The 16,721-nt window shown below is 41.7% G+C and overlaps 1 protein-coding gene across 6 annotated transcripts in view; it reads right to left on the bottom strand.

The window, feature by feature from the left end:
• The window catches only part of DNAH6 (dynein axonemal heavy chain 6), a 192,300-nt gene that overhangs the window by 14,415 nt on the left and 161,164 nt on the right, over window positions 1-16,721 (bottom strand). For 5 of the 6 annotated variants that reach the window (XM_073345870.2, XM_073345872.2, XM_073345871.2 and 2 more), the window contains 4 exons: window positions 12,210-12,348; window positions 8,513-8,632; window positions 3,046-3,167; window positions 1,141-1,270 (listed from right to left, as the gene is read on the bottom strand). In XM_073345870.2, the coding sequence (XP_073201971.1) occupies window positions 1,141-1,270; window positions 3,046-3,167; window positions 8,513-8,632; window positions 12,210-12,348 (511 nt within the window). Of the gene's footprint in view, window positions 1-1,140; window positions 1,271-3,045; window positions 3,168-8,512; window positions 8,633-12,209; window positions 12,349-16,721 lie in introns of those variants that run through there. The other variant, XM_073345875.2, reaches the window with a different exon arrangement.

Raw genomic sequence — 16,721 nt, 5'->3', positions numbered from 1 at the left:
TCCTGTCCCAATGTGCAGAGGCTCCCCTTTGTTCTCCACTGCGCAGGTTGTTAGTGCCAGTTAAGCTTGCCCCTCTTCTTGAATAGGTGCTGGAGAGAAGATATTTAAGAGTGGCTGTTTAGAAAATGGAAAAGGGAGAATGCCTTTGGGAAGGCAGGTCTCTACAGCCAGGCCATACAGCACTGGGTTTAGCCCCAAGCTGAGAATATTTTCTGTTTCTGTTCTCATTTTATAGGCCGTCCTCTCACACTCACGAATAAACATTAAGGAAGAGATCTTTTGACTAAGAAAAATCAGGAAAACACGTAAGCACGTGCTTTACTTTAAAGCACGTACTTAAAGTCCATTGACTTTTACAGGATTTAAGCACCTGAATCACCACCCTTCTCTGGGGATGTCTTCCCCACTGTGTCTATATACCAGACACAACTAGCAGGATATGCCATACTGGATCAGACCACTGGTCTCTCTCTGCTCTATCTAGTCAAATATCCTGTCTCCAGTAATGGCCAGTATCAGATGCTTTAAAGGAAGGCATAAACCATTATCACTATGCAATAACATAGCTATGATGACAGTGTAGTCTTAACCCCACACAGCTGTTGATAGTTTTACATTCTGAAGCATAAAAGTTGTTATCCTCTATAAATGTATATTCTAGCTAGTGTAAATCTGGATATTTTGATTATCCATACAAAATGTTTTGAATTCTAGTATGTTTTCTGTCTCAGTAAACACTTTGGGGAATGATTTTCAAAGGCACAAATGATTGTTAGGTGCCTAACCATGCCTTGTCCCTGTGAAAATCTCCCCCATATGAAGCAAGTGCTATAGGTTAATTATGAATTGTTGGTTTTTTCCCCTTTTATCATTTAAAGTACAGTATATTTTTGATCCATTTTAACAAGTTCTGTTTACATGTAGTTACATGTATGTTTATTGTTTCAGTGTGGAGATACATTCATGTCTGATACCACCATATACCTCCAGTGATAACACTTTTCCTAGATAAGGAATTAAGCAAAAGGTTCTTTATCAACAAACCAAAAAAAACAAACAAACAAACAAACATATTTTTCCCAAATACCATTATATATATGTAGTAATATTGACAAAAACACATTAACACCACTATCCTACCAGACAGTTTTGTCAAGATAGTGCTAGCAAGCTCTTGAACAATTTCATCATTGCTTTTTCCTGATCCTTGTGCAGTTGATCTTGGCTGAACCTCAAGTATTGTTGTGATTAAAGTGCTAGTCTCTTTACGCTGCAAAGAGAAAAACAGAAAAGCCGTGTACCTTTAAAAATTTGCCATCACAAGTTATTACTTAAATATTTTAATCTCTCTCTTGTTTTTTTTTAGGTGTTTATATTCAGAACCAATTACTTCCAAGGAAAATTTTAGCATTTGTTCATGATATTTTCATTCTTGAATTTACTTGAAAATGTAATTGAAATCTGTAAATAGAACTTTGCTCTGTTTTTAGGTGGCTTTTTTGACCAGCTATTGTTACCATAAGAAATAAGTCCCCATGATCATTGAGTGTGTTATATATTTATCATAATGGGTATCATTTTTCTCAACCTCTCTCTTATAAAATGCATCCATTCCACTGCACTGAATTCCAGACCTTTGATGCTGCTGGAATTCAGTATAAACATTTAAAATTAGATAAAAAAGATTTGTTAATATTTTCCCCACTGACTTATCTAAAACTAACATTAATTTTTGCTGCTTTCTACAGAAAAGTGTGAAATGGGCATTTTTTTCTCAGGATGTTTCTAAATTAGTTCATTAAACTTACTGCAGTATATACTGAATGAGACTATAAAGTTAAGGGAGTTGAGTTAAAATTTTAATGTTTTTAATTATCTTAGTATTGGAAGTTATAAAATCCCTGCTTCAAACCCCTAGGACCAAAGTTTATTAGATAATGTGTAGTTTATCTTCTGGTTTTTTACGTGGTATGACAGTCTTTTGCTTTTATGGTGCTGGGCCGTAAGCTTATTGCTACATTAGTCTAGTTTTTAGAATTAATATTATACTACAAGCAAAAGTGGATGTTTTTCTAATTCAGTGCTTATGACAGACAAAAGATATTGCTTTTCAATGGTGTATTGTGTGTGGAAGAGAGAGTGTGTAGTTGAGATTTTCAAAGCAGTCTAGGGGACTTAGACACTTAACTTCCACTAAATTAATGAAAGATCATTATGTTATAGTAGCACCTTGAAGCTACCCAACAAGATCAAAGCCCTATTGTGGTAGGTGCTGTACATACACATCATAAGAGACAGTCTCTCTCCTGGAGAGCTCTTAAATTAAATAGATAATTCTAAGGGTGGGAGAAAGGAAGTATCACTATCCCCATTTTACAGATAGGGAACAAAGACACACAGAGTTTAAGTGACTTGCCTAAGGCCACCAATTCTTTGGTGGAGCCAGAAACTGAACCCAGATCACTTGAGTCCCACCCATCTGTGTCTAAATCCCCTAGTCTGCTTTCAAAATCTCAACCACATTATCTAGCTATTTTTAATGAGTGTTTGTATGTGTGTAATGCTGTTTTTCCTAGACTACTATGAGGGTGGTATTTAAGGATTCTGGAAGATTGTTTGGGTCCCTCCAGTGAAAATGCATAAATATAATAAATTAATAAATATAAATGTGTGTGTTCTGAACAGGTTGTCAGTATTCCTTCACATGTCTCATCCGTCTAATCAGGAATTATAATGTCCCATGAGAAGAGGCTGATTTGTGTAAAACTAAGGATAGAATCAATGTCAATAAACAACTGTCCAGCATAAATCATGGTGCACTTCATTAAAACGCAGCTTGACAGGAAAGTGGTTAAAGAAAACATTCGGGAGTTACATATGGGAAAAAATAAATCTAATGATTAGGGTGGATTGCCTAGCAATTCCTGCTTGTTATTTCTGCTTAACAAACTATAATTATTAAATCAAATTCTCCCTTTAATGATATTAAATGAATTATACTATGTAGCTTAATTTAGAACATGTATTTAAGAAAAGCCTACAAACCTGGAAAGCCAAATTGGCGTTCTCATGCATTCCAAATATTTCTGGGTCGTCGATCAAAGGAAAATGTTCAATATAGTCTTTATAATCTTGCAAACTATCAGCCATAGGGGCAAAATATATACCTATTACAGAAATGCACATACAGATTCCACATTAAAATGTTTTATTGTGAAATAAATGAGCAAAAATGTATGGAAATGTCAAAATGTATATATTGTATATTATTAGCGAAAAACTTAAATTATTGAAAGCACATTCAAAGAAGTAAAGGAATTCACCACGTAAACAACAAAACATCTATATGAATATGCTTTAAAATACATTTGGATGGTAACATTTTTCATTATGAGTGACAGGCATATATCAGATTCTGACACTATAAAATTGTTAGAGGCAGAATTTTACAAAGGTAGGGCCAAAAGTCTCACATTTTCATGTTTTGCATTAGCGTGTCTTAGCATTTCAGAGGAACTAGAACTTTTGAAGCAAACAGGTTATATTCTGGAACAGAAAAACAACTGGATATTTGTTGCCTGAGGAAACAATGTAAAAACAGGAGCAGGATATGGGATGTTGCTTGTTATATCCCATAGACAGAACAAACTTTATTTAAAATAAAAAGAAACAAACGGCTTTCACAGGCTTGACTGCTGAGCTGAAGTGGCAACTCACACTGGTATAGTGAGCCCCAGGTTAGTTCCTGACTGGCCTTCCAACTCTCTGGTGGGTCATTACAGTGCTTTTCCTCTTTGGAGGCTTCTAGCTACTCAGCAACTTACACAACTAGGGCTAACTACTCATAACTAATTGCCATCTGTTAACAGCGTAACTACCAGGCCTGGAAGAAGGAAAGACTGGTGTGGCTGAGATGATAAGTGCTGGACTGAAGTAAGTGCAATCTGTCACTGGCCTGTGATGGCTATTCAAGAAACTGAAATTAAATTCTCTTCTCTGCTCCCCCTGTTCTTCCAGGGAAATACATATAAAGGGACATGAATAAATGGCATTAAGGGTATTGAAGTTGTGTGTGTAGGACAGAGCAGAGGAGGGTCCAGTGGTCAGGGCACAAGCCTCAGACTTTGGAGATCTGGGCCCAAGTCCTTGCTCCACCACAGAGTTGCTGTGTGACCTTGGGCAAGTCACTTGCCCTCTGTGTACCTCTGTTCGCTATCTGTACAATGGGGATCATAGCACTGCCCTGTCTCTTAGGGGTTCTGGGAAGATAGGTACATTAACGATTGCCAGGCATTCAGAGGCTACCATGATGGGTGCCATACAAGTACCAAAAATAGATACAGAAATGGTGAAGTGGGTTCTGGTGAGTCACTGAGACAGGTGGTTCACTGCCTCACACTGATAACAAGGGAGGTGGAAGAGCCTTTCTGGGGAGGGGGTGAGTGCCGCAGTCCTGAAAAAAGGAATCTTAGGAGCAGCCCAGCTCAAGGAGGAGAAATCCAAACTTGATGGGCTTGACTCTCCATTGCACTGTGCCTTGTGTAGTCATTTGCAACAGTGCAAAGGGGGTATAAAATGCTCCCAAATTAGTGAGAAATGTCCCTCTGATCATCTCTTAGTTTGACACTCTGGCCACATATTTCAGGCAGAGAATGCTGACAATGTGCAGTGCTTGTAGCAGTGGGATCCACCTCAAACACCTGTTGAGCATGGTGCTATGCAGCTTTTCAATATTTAATGGGAAGCAAGAGAGCTCCCCTTCTCCCTGAAGATGGCCAGAGTAAAAAGATTTAGCACCATCAGCAGGATACATTGGGAGTTATAAACCCTACAGCAATACTGGAATCTTCCTGGTTGTGCTAAACTTTTAGCCCCCCTAAGTCCTTTAACGGGGCCAGTTCTGGTAAGGACTTTAAAGTACAGCTCTAATCAGAGAAGTGGCTCTGTAAAAATAGCAGTGGAGTTCGAGGCTTGTCATCTCTCTGGCATTTCCAGATCAGATATGCTCAGGTCCCAAGTAAAAATACGGTTTTTTTCCTAATCTGCTATTCCTGCCATTCACCCTGGAATATGCAAGTCAAGATAGGTTCTCACACACAATTACCCAGCATAAGGGAAGAAAGGTAAGCAGCAGGATACGGACCCTGGACTTCAGGAAAGCAGACTTCGACTCCTTCAGGGAACGGATGGCCAGGATCCCCTGGGGGACTAACTTGAAGGGGAAAGGAGTCCAGGAGAGCTGGCTGTATTTCAAGGAATCCCTGTTGAGGTTACAGGGACAAACCATCCCGATGAGTCGAAAGAATAGTAAATATGGCAGGCGACCAGCTTGGCTTAATGGTGAAATCCTAGCGGATCTTAAACATAAAAAAGAAGTTTACAAGAAGTGGAAGGTTGGACATATGACCAGGGAAGAGTATAAAAATATTGCTCGGGCATGTAGGAATGTTACCAGGAGGGCCAAATCGCACCTGGAGCTGCAGCTAGCCAGAGATGTCAAGAGTAACAAGAAGGGTTTCTTCAGGTATGTTGGCAACAAGAAGAAAGCCAAGGAATGTGTGGGCCCCTTACTGAATGAGGGAGGCAACCTAGTGACAGAGGATGTGGAAAAAGCTAATGTACTCAATGCTTTTTTTGCCTCTGTTTTCACTAACAAGGTCAGCTCCCAGACTGCTGCGCTGGGCATCACAAAATGCGGAAGAGATGGCCAGCCCTCTGTGGAGATAGAGGCGGTTAGGGACTATTTAGAAAAGCTGGACGTGCACAAGCCCATGGGGCCGGACGAGTTGCATCCGAGAGTGCTGAAGGAATTGGCGGCTGTGATTGCAGAGCCACTGGCCATTATCTTTGAAAACTCGTGGCGAACCGGGGAAGTCCCGGATGACTGGAAAAAGGCTAATGTAGTGCCAATCTTTAAAAAAGGGAAGAAGGAAGATCCTGGGAACTACAGGCCAGTCAGCCTCACCGCAGTCCCTGGAAAAATCATGGAGCAGGTCCTCAAAGAATCAATCCTGAAGCACTTGCATGAGAGGAAAGTGATCAGGAACAGCCAGCATGGATTCACCAAGGGAAGGTCATGCCTGACTAATCTAATCGCCTTTTATGATGAGATTACTGGTTCTGTGGATGAAGGGAAAGCAGTGGATGTATTGTTTCTTGACTTTAGCAAAGCTTTTGACACGGTCTCCCATAGTATTCTTGTCACCAAGTTAAGGAAGTATGGGCTGGATGAATGCACTATAAGGTGGGTAGAAAGCTGGCTAAATTGTCAGGCTCAACGGGTAGTGATCAATGGCTCCATGTCTAGTTGGCAGCCGGTATCAAGTGGAGTGCCCCAAGGGTAGGTCCTGGGGCCGGTTTTATTCAATATCTTCATAAATGATCTGGAGGATGGTGTGGATTGCACTCTCAGCAAATTTGCGGATGATACTAAACTGGGAGGAGTGGTAGATACGCTGGAGGGGAGGGATAGGATACAGAAGGACCTAGACCAATTGGAAGATTGGGCCAAAAGGAATTTGATGAGGTTCAATAAGGATAAGTGCAGGGTCCTGCACTTAGGACGGAAGAACCCAATGCACAGCTACAGACTAGGGACCGAATGACTAGGCAGCAGTTCTGCGGAAACGGACCTAGGGGTGACAGTGGACGAGAAGCTGGATATGAGTCAGCAGTGTGCCCTTGTTGCCAAGAAGGCCAATGGCATTTTGGGATGTATAAGTAGGGGCATAGCGAGCAGATCGAGGGACGTGATCGTTCCCCTCTATTCGACATTGGTGAGGCCTCATCTGGAGTACTGTGTCCAGTTTTGGGCCCCACACTTCAAGAAGGATGTGGATAAATTGGAGAGAGTCCAGCGAAGGGCAACAAAAATGATTAGGGGACTGGAACACATGAGTTATGAGGAGAGGCTGAGGGAGCTGGGATTGTTTAGCCTGCAGAAGAGAAGAATGAGGGGGGATTTGATAGCTGCTTTCAACTACCTGAAAGGGGGTTCCAAAGAGGATGGCTCTAGACTGTTCTCAATGGTAGCAGATGACAGAACGAGGAGTAATGGTCTCAAGTTGCAGTGGGGGAGGTTTAGATTGGATATTAGGAAAAACTTTTTCACTAAGAGGGTGGTGAAACACTGGAATGCGTTACCTAGGGAGGTGGTAGAATCTCCTTCCTTAGAGGTTTTTAAGGTCAGGCTTGACAAAGCCCTGGCTGGGATGATTTAACTGGGAATTGGTCCTGCTTTGAGCAGGGGGTTGGACTAGATGACCTTCAGGGGTCCCTTCCAACCCTGATATTCTATGATTCTATGATTCTATAAAGGTTCTGCAGGCCAAATTCTGCCCTCAATTACACATGCACAAGCTCTTTGTCTTTAGATTATGCCCTTGATGACACCTGGGCAACCCTATTGTCTTCAGTGGGTTTGCTCAACTGTAATTTATTGGATTTTAGCAAACAAGTCTGTTGATGTGCAAGAAGGATTAGATACAATCCAGTTCTCTCTTTCTTAGAGAGAAAGGGGGGTAGCATCATCCACTAGATATGGCACTAGACAGGAAGTCAGTAGACTTGGGTTCTATTTCCAGTGCTGCCATTGGCTCACTATGTGACCATGAGCCACTTATGAGTTCCTATTTGGGGAGCCATATTTTAAAAAGTGTTTCGATTAAGATGAGCCCTTTTGAGAACCGTGGGAACCGAGTGGACTGAGCACTTTTGCAAATCTCACCCTTAACCTCTCTGTGCTTCAGTTTCTCCATCTGTAAAATGGAGATAATAATGTTTATTCATCTTTGCAATGTGTTCTAAGATCTATAAGTTAGAATTGACAATTATTACCATTAATTGTGTTGGCTCAGCAGTGCTAACTGAAGTATATAATACAAGCAAAAATAGTTTTGTCACTAAATTCAGCAGATATAACTATATTCATATTGTGGGACTAATTTTCCTTTCATTTACACTGGAGTAAATCATGAGTAACTCCATGGACATCAATGGGGCTAGTGTAGTGTAAAAATAGTGTGAGAAGAGAATCAGGTGCAAGGATGAGAGTAAGAAGTTAACATTTTACATAGTGACTTTTCACAGAAGACCCACATTCTACGGAGTCCCTGAAAATCTTAGGAAGTCCACAACAGACCTCAAGGTTCACAGGTTCTCAAATACTGCAAAATTTGGGCCAAAAGCTTCTTTTTGGAAAATATACTTCTGAGTCAGAGACTTCTGTCTGTGGAAATGGAAGGAGATACACTACCAATAATGTCCTCTGTGGGGCAAGAGACATTTTTCTCAATAAAAAACTAGGGAGACTTTAACTAAGCTTGTTATCCAGTTCTTAGACACACAGAGAGAACCAGACCCCATTGACTGATGCAAGATCCATCACAGAAAGACCAGAATTTTTCTACAACACAAATACAGAATTAAATACACAAAATCATAAAAAAATGTGATAGACAAACAGTTTGCATTAACCTAAATGGAAATCCTCTACAATTCTAATTGTATTTACCTGATTTGGAGTATTTGTAATCATATTCTAATGTTTCAGGAGAAAAAAACCTCTTTAAGACTGTACGCAGGCACCTCTGATCCCAGGTGTCTGTAACTCGCCCTCCATATGTAATTTCACCTGAAACAGTGTTTGATTTTTACAGATTACAATGTCATATAACAATTCACATATTAAAAAGCTTTTACTTTTTTAAATTTTAACATTCATCTTTCCTAGAATTCAGGATAGCATGATTTTTGTGCGTCACTTTAATGGAAATAAGAGTGTTTAACTGTCAGAAAGATTTTTTTTTTACTCATTAAAGTGATTGATAAAATCTGACACTGCAATACATCTAAGTCAACTAATAAAAAATGTCAGATTTTCAAACAAGTTGCACACAATTATGTGCCTAATTTGAGCATGTAATTACTGCAGCTGTATATGTAAACTAGCAAGAGATATAAAGGGTAACAAGAAAACATTCTACAAATACATTAGAAGCAAGAGGAAGACCAAGGACAGGGTAGGTCCGTTACTCAATGGGGGGGAAGGGGAATAATAACAGAAAATGTGGACATTGGAGAGGTGCGTAATGACTTCTTTGTTTCGGTTTTCACCAAGAAGGTTGGTGGTGATTGGACATCTAACAGTGAATGCCAGTGAAAATGAGGTAGGATCAGAAGAGACTAAAATAGGGAAAGAACAAGTTAAAAATTACTTGGACAAATTAGATGTCTTCAAGTCACCAGGGGCTGATGAAATGCACCCTAGAATACTAAAGGACCTGACTGAGGAGATATCTGAGCCATTAGCAAATATCTTTGAAAAGTCATGGAAGACAGGAGAGATTCCAGAATACTGGAAAAGGTCAAATATAGTGTCAATCTATAAAAAGGGAAATAAGGACAACCTGGGGAATTACAGACCAGTCAGCTTAGCTTCTGTACCCAGAAAGATAATGGAGCAAATAATTAAGCAATCAATTTGTAAACATCTAGAAGATAATAAGGTGATAAGTAACAGTCAACATGGATTTGTCAAGAACAAATCATGTCAAACCAACCTGATATCTTTCTTTGACAGGGTAGCAAGCCTTGTGGATGGGGGGGAAGCAGTAGATGTGGTATATCTTGACTTTAGTAAAGCTATACAGAAACACTGCCTTCTATATATAATCTCATTAGAGTAATATATTCAACAGTATCTAACTACATACAGGGATCTGAAAAGAGGCCATCATAGGGAGACCGAAAGAACTTTCACGTTGTGGGGCAAATTAGGGGAGGAGTCATTAGGCAGAGCTGGCGCTAGACATAAGCAGACTAAGCAATTGCTTAGGGCCCTGAGCAGCTCAAGGGGGTCTCCTATTAATTATTAGTATGTGTTGAGCATGGGTGAAGGGCCCACAAAAATATTCCTGCTTATGGCCCCCTATGGGCTTGCATTGGCACTGTAATCAATATTCCATCCTGCAACCTGGCCTTTACCTTAAATTGTACTTGTGGCACCTTAGAGACTGTAACAAACTATCTGAGCATAAGCTTTCGTGATGATGATCATTTCGTGGATGAAGTGAGCTATAGCTCACGAAAGCTTGTGCTCAAATAAATTTGTTAGTCTCTAAGGTTCCACAAGTACTCCTTTTCTTTTTTAGAGAATTTACAGTAGTTTTAATCTTCAGCTTGACAAAACACAGAACAGAATAATGGGACCTATTTTTCACTTACATTGGAAAAGCATTTTTTGCTGTATAGTACAGGTAACTAATGGGAAAAATGTAAAACTAGGCAAAGAGAATGAGGAGTCCTTGTGGCACCTTAGAAACTAACACATTTATTTGGGCATAGGCTTTCATGGGCTAAACCCAAATAAATTTGTTATTCTCTAAGGTGCCACAAGGACTCCTCATTGTTTTTGCTGATACAGACTAACATGGCTACCACTCTGAAACTAGGCAAAGAGAGACGCTTAACTGTTATATTCACATACCTATCTTGTGAAGTAACTACTATAAAAGCAATTCTAACACTGTGGAATACTACAACGAAATTACAGGGTTTGTGATAAAGGAAATATTAAGTAAAAAATTATAAACCACCATGAAATAGATATGTGAAAAGCATTTTCACATTTCAGGGGTAATCTAGAAGGACATCTTAGAATAAGGGATCAGATATGTTTTGCCTAAACCACTGTGAATATGTTTCTATTTTTTTTACTGTACTCTTTGGAAGACGGTTTTTATTCCTTCATAAATCACTTTAATTATTTTTATCATAAAACTACCATTTTTGTTTCCTGTCTAACTAATTATGCAAACTAAAATCTACTTAGCAGAGCTAAGCAGCAAAGCAAAGAGGAACATTACTGAAATTGTGAAGAAAAATTACCTTAAATTCTTGCTGTCAAAACCCAGAAATTATAATAATCTCTATTCTTGGGTCAGTGCTGACTGCATGGTACCAGTAGAGAATGCAATGAGCTCGGAGTTCCAAGCTGTTTTACTTTCAGAAGGAAGTGCCTACCCATTACTATTTTACTCCAGTTTTACACTGTTGTTACTGCACTGAAATCAATGTAGTTACACTCAGAAGCTGGAGTTACACTGTGATGAATCAGGCCTCTGTGTGTTCCTGAAAAGATTTTTTAAAGTATAAAGAACTGCTTTTGAACAAAGGCTTTGGTTTGCTATCCTATACAATGGTGATTACTAATGGTTAGATTAGCTTTATCAGTCTCTCCACAGTTGCTGAAGAATTTTTAAATCACTTATATTTGACTCTGTAAAGTGAGAGCTGACAATTTTCTTTTCTTCTTGCTCAAGGAGTAAACTAGATATAATCTGCATGATGATTATCTTGTCGCTATGGGTAATTAAGCAGCTGTTTGGATATTGCCACTTTGATATCAGGTTTCCATTGGAGGGGTCATAACTTGATGCTCCTACGTGTCCACAATAGCTCTGAATGCTGAGATTTATATGCTCGGGTCATCAAGTTAGAAGGCTGCTAATTTTCTCCAGTCAGGAGATCATTCCAAACAGAAACTTTGCAGGATGGACATAGCTTAGGACTTTTCAAAACCACACAGGTCTTTGCTGTTTGGCCTATGCCCTTGATGCCAGTCTATTAGATAGCATTTGAATGGGTATGTCTAACCTGGAGCTGGAGGTGTAATTTCCACCTCAGGGAGACATACCCATGCTAGCTCTGATCGAGCTGGTATGCTAAAAATAGAAGTGTGGATGTAGCAGCACAAGCAGAGGGATTGGCGAGGGTACCTAGGGTTTTAGACTAGACCATACGCAGGACAGCTAGCCCATCCCGATGCTCACACTGTTGTGTCTACACTTCTATTTTTAGTGCACTAACTCAATCAGAGCTAGCGTGGCTATGACCACCCAAGACAGAAATTACACTGCCCATTCCAGTGTAGACATGCACTTAGCTAGTGCCTTACCCTGATTCCAACTTTAAAATGCCATAAAAGGTGAAGATTGATTACAGAACCCATATAATTGTATTGACTTCAGTAGGATTCCACGGTTATAAGTAAAAGCATAATATGGCCCTATACAAATAATCAACTTAGACCTGCTAAGTTGTTGCACGTAGCTATATAGCTTAGTAATGCCTTGTGTTTATTGAGGAATGCTAGAAGTAGATAACTGCTAATACTGGAGCTGTTAAAATAAAATATCTGAGCACTGTACCTGTTATGTAAGTTAGGGCATCCCAGGGTATCTTTCCTTCTTGGCAGTAAAGATTTAGGTTCAGTAAGGCACATTCTCTATCGCTGTCATTAAATTCATAGCAGATGTTCCACCCAAGAGGTCCAAACTTTTTCCTCTCCTTGAATATTAAATTAAAAGCAAAACTGAGTAAAATTAGTTTGTTCAGGATGCTCAGAGCAATTGTACTGTTAATTCATAGATTCATAGATATTAAGGTCAGAAGGGACCATTATGATCATCTAGTCTGACCTCCTGCACAACGCAGACCACAGAATCTCACCCACCCACTTCTGCGAAAAACCTCTCACCTATGTCTGAGCTACTGAAGTCCTCAAATCATGATTTAAAGTCTTCCAGGTGTCTTGGGCTGTCATGGTGTGTCTTCATGGAGCAGAGAATCCTCCAGCAAGTGACCCGTGCCCCATGCTACAGAGGAAGGCGAAAAACCTCCAGGGCTCTTCCAATCTGCCCTGGAGGAAAATTCCTTCCTGACCCCAAATATGGCGATCAGCTAAACCCTGAGCATATGGGCAAGATTCACCAGCCAGATACCCAGGAAAGAATTTTCTGTAGTAACTCAGATCCCACCCCATCTAGCATCCCATCACAGGCCATTGGGCCTATTTACCATGAATATTTAAAGATCAATTAATTGCCAAAATCATGTTATCCCATCATACCATCTCCTCCATAAACTTATCGAGTCTAATCTTAAAGCCAGATAGGTCTTTTGCCCCCACTGCTTGCCTTGGAAGGCTATTCCAAAACTTCACTCCTCTGATGGTTAGAAACCTTCGTCTAATTTCAAGTCTAAACTTCCCAATGACCAGTTTATATCCACTTGTTCTTCTGTCCACATTGGTACTGAGCTTAAATAATTCCTCTCCCTCTCCGTTATTTAACCCTCTGATATATTTATAGATAGCAATCATATCTTAATGTGGCGTTGTCTTCTGATAGCAATTTCAAATTTTGTAACAGAAATGATAAAGTGATAGATTAGCACAGACCTTAGCAAGGGGCAATGTGTAAGCTTTTTTGCCCCATGACTAAGGCTAAGATTTTGTCAAGGATATTTTTAGTAAAAGTTACAGACAGGTCACGGGCAACAATGAAAAAGTCACAGAAACCCGTGACCTACCGATGATTTTTATTAAAAATATCCCTGACAAAATGGGGAGCCAGTGGGCTGGGAGCTTCAGGGGCCCCCACCACCCATGGGGTCTCAGAATTCCAGGGCCCCCTTCTGCTGACAGCTCTGAGCTGCGGGGGTCCTCCCTACCTCCTGCGGCAGCTGGGGACCCTTCAGCTCCCAGCCGGCGCTGGCTGAAGTCACAGAGGTCTTTGGAAGTCACAGATTCTGATTTAATTGGGGATCGGTCCTGCTTTGAGCAGGGGGTTGGACTAGATGACCTCCTGAGGTCCCTTCCAACCCTGATATTCTATGATTCTATGATTCTCCACTACTAAATGGCAGCCTTACCCATGAGTAGCACCTGAAGGCACTAGTCCTCAGGGACACTCCCCCCAAGTCATATTTTCCTCCTGGCTCTTGGGACAGGAGAGGGTAGTAATTTCAAGTTGTCTTATGCCATGAGCACATTGCAACTCCCCCCCAGCAATGGGTCAGCTGAACTTTCGTTCTATCCATTCCCCAACCCTTACTGTACAATTAAAAGTAAAGTATTAGCTTTTGGTCACTTAGGAGATAAATCTCCCTATTAGAGATGGGAAAGGTTGAATTTTGAGACAACCTATCTTCTAGTCTTACATGTCTAATCTTACAGCTCTCTATCTGCCCAGTTCATGTAATTCCAAATATTGCATTATTTTTCAAAATAAATAATTCCGTGATTTTTTCTTGAAGTGAGATGAATGCAACATTCATGAATAATCTGACAGCAGCAACCTAGTACGCTAAGCAAGGATAACATTGCGAACCAGCTGAGCGGCTAACAGCACAGAGGCTAACAGAGGGAGTTTGCCTGGGAGCTGTCTGAGAGGAGGTACACTAAGGGCTGTATTAAGGAGGCTGTGTTGGTGAGTATCTGAGTGTCTGTTGTGGGGACAGTTTGACCGTGTGCTTGATTGGTTATTTGAAAAGTGTGAATTGGGAGTGCTTTGTTCCAGGTGAGCCTTGAGTGGGCCTGACTGTCATAAAAAGCCGGTCAGCTGCGAACCAGCTGAATGTCGAACAGCAGAGAGGCTAACAGAGGGAGTTCGCCTGGGGAGAGCCCACTGAGGCTTACATCTTGCCGGCTTCTCTGAGTAGTCACTACAACTCCCGAGGAAGCTCATAGAAGGAAGGTAATATGGATGGGGGGTGTTCAGCTGTTGTGACCTGCACTGGATGTGCCATGTTTGTCTTTCTTCCACAGAACAGAAGCGACTTTGTCTGTACAAAGTGCAAGCTGGTCTCCATACTGGAAGAGAATGTTCAAGCTCTGGAGGAACAATTATTGACCCTGCGTTGCATAAGAGAAACTGAAGATTTCCTCTACAGATGTCAGGATATGCTTCTACGGACACAATGTTCTGAAGATTCAGAGCAGGCTGTGCAGCAGGGACAGGAGGACGGTGAAGAAATTTGGCAGCATGTGACCTCCAGAAGAAGAAAGGGGAGTGTCCATGTACCAGCAATGCAGATACAGGTAAGGAACCGTTTTCATGTTCTCTCCACAGGTACTAATGCGGAGAGTGGACTAGATGATACATCTGAGGGAAGGGAACAGAAGGAGACCTCACCAATTGGAAGACATGAGATGCACTGTCCTAGAGATGGGGGTTTCACGACCACCGCTCCCAAGAGAAGGAGACGGGTAGTGGTGGTCAGGGACTCCTTCCTAAGGGGGACTGAGTCATCTATCTGCCACCCCGACTGGTAAAACCGAGAAGTCTGCTGCTTGCCAGGAACTAGGATTCACGATGTGACGGAGAGACAGCCGAGACTCATCAAGCCCTCGGATCGCTACCCCTTCCTGCTTCTCCATGTGGGCACCAATGATACTGCCAAGAATGACCTTGAGCGGATCACTGCGGACTACGTGGCTCTGGGAAGAAGGCTAAAGGAGTTTGAGGCACAAGTGGTTTCTTGTCCATCCTCCCCGTGGAAGGAAATGGCCTGGGTAGAGACCGTCGAATCGTGGAAGTCAACGAATGGCTATGCAGGTGGCGACGGAGAGAAGGCTTTGGATTCTTTGACCATGGGACGGTGTTCCAAGAAGGAGGAGTTCTGGCAAAGACGGGCTCCACCTAACAAAGAGAGGGAAGAGCATCTTTACAAGCACGCTGGCTAATCTAGTGAGGAGGGCTTTAAACTAGGTTCACTGGGGGAAGGAGACCAAAGCCCTAAGGTAAGTGGGGAAGTGGGATACGGGGAGGAAGCATGAGAAGGAGAGCATGAAAGGGAAGGGCTCCTGCCTCATACTAAGAAAGCAGGACAAACAGCAAGTTATCTCAAGCGCCTATACACAAATGCAAGAAGCCTGGGAAACAAGCAGGGAGAACTGGAAGTCCTGGCACAGTCAAGGAATTATGATGTGATTGGAATAACAGAGACTTGGTGGGATAACTCACATGACTGGAGTACTGTCATGGATGGATATAAACTGTTCAGGAAGGACAGGCAGGGCAGAAAAGGTCGGGGAGTTGCACTGTATGTAAGGGAGCAGTATGACTGCTCAGAGCTCAGGCATGAAACTGCAGAAAAACCTGAGTGTCTCTGGATTAAGTTTAGAAGCGTGAGCAACAAGGGTGATGTTGTTGTGGGAGTCTGCTGTAGACCACCGGACCAGGGGGATGAAGTGGACGAGGCTTTCTTCCGGCAACTCACGGAAGTTACTAGATCGCAGGCCCTGGTTCTCATGGGAGACTTCAATCACCATGATTTCTGCTGGGAGAGCAATACAGTGGTGCACAGACAATCCAGGAATTTTTGGAAAGTGTAGGGGACAATTTCCTGGTGCAAGTGCTGGAGGAACCAACTAGGGGCGGAGCTCTTCTTGACCTGCTGTTCACAAACCGGGAAGAATTAGTAGGGGAAGCAAAAGTGGATGGGAACCCGGGAGGCAGAGACCATGAGAGGGTCGAGTTCAGGATCCTGACACAGGGAAGAAAGGAGAGCAGCAGAAAACAGACCCTGTACTTCAGAAAAGCAGACTTTCACTCGCTCGGGAAACTGATGGGCAGGATCCCCTGGGAGAACAACATGAGGGGCAAAGGAGTCCAGGAGAGCTGGCTGTATTTTAAAGAATCCTTATTGAGATTACAGGGACAAACCATCCCGATGTGTAGAAAGAATAGTAAATATAGCAGGCAACCAGCTTGGCTTAACAGTGAGATCCTTGCTGATCTTAAACACAAAAAAGAAGCATACAAAAAGTGGAAGATTGGACCAAGGAAGAGTATAAAAATATTGCTTGGGCATGCAGGAGTGAAATCAGGAAGGCCAAATCACACCTGGAGTTGCAGCTAGCAAGAAATGTTAAGAGT

The sequence above is a fragment of the Lepidochelys kempii genome, chromosome 5, assembly GCF_965140285.1.
Source record: "Lepidochelys kempii isolate rLepKem1 chromosome 5, rLepKem1.hap1, whole genome shotgun sequence".
In the NCBI taxonomy this organism is placed as follows: Eukaryota; Metazoa; Chordata; order Testudines; family Cheloniidae; genus Lepidochelys; species Lepidochelys kempii.
The sequence above is the reverse complement of the archived record's forward strand: the minus strand, read 5'-3'. Positions and strand labels throughout refer to the sequence as shown.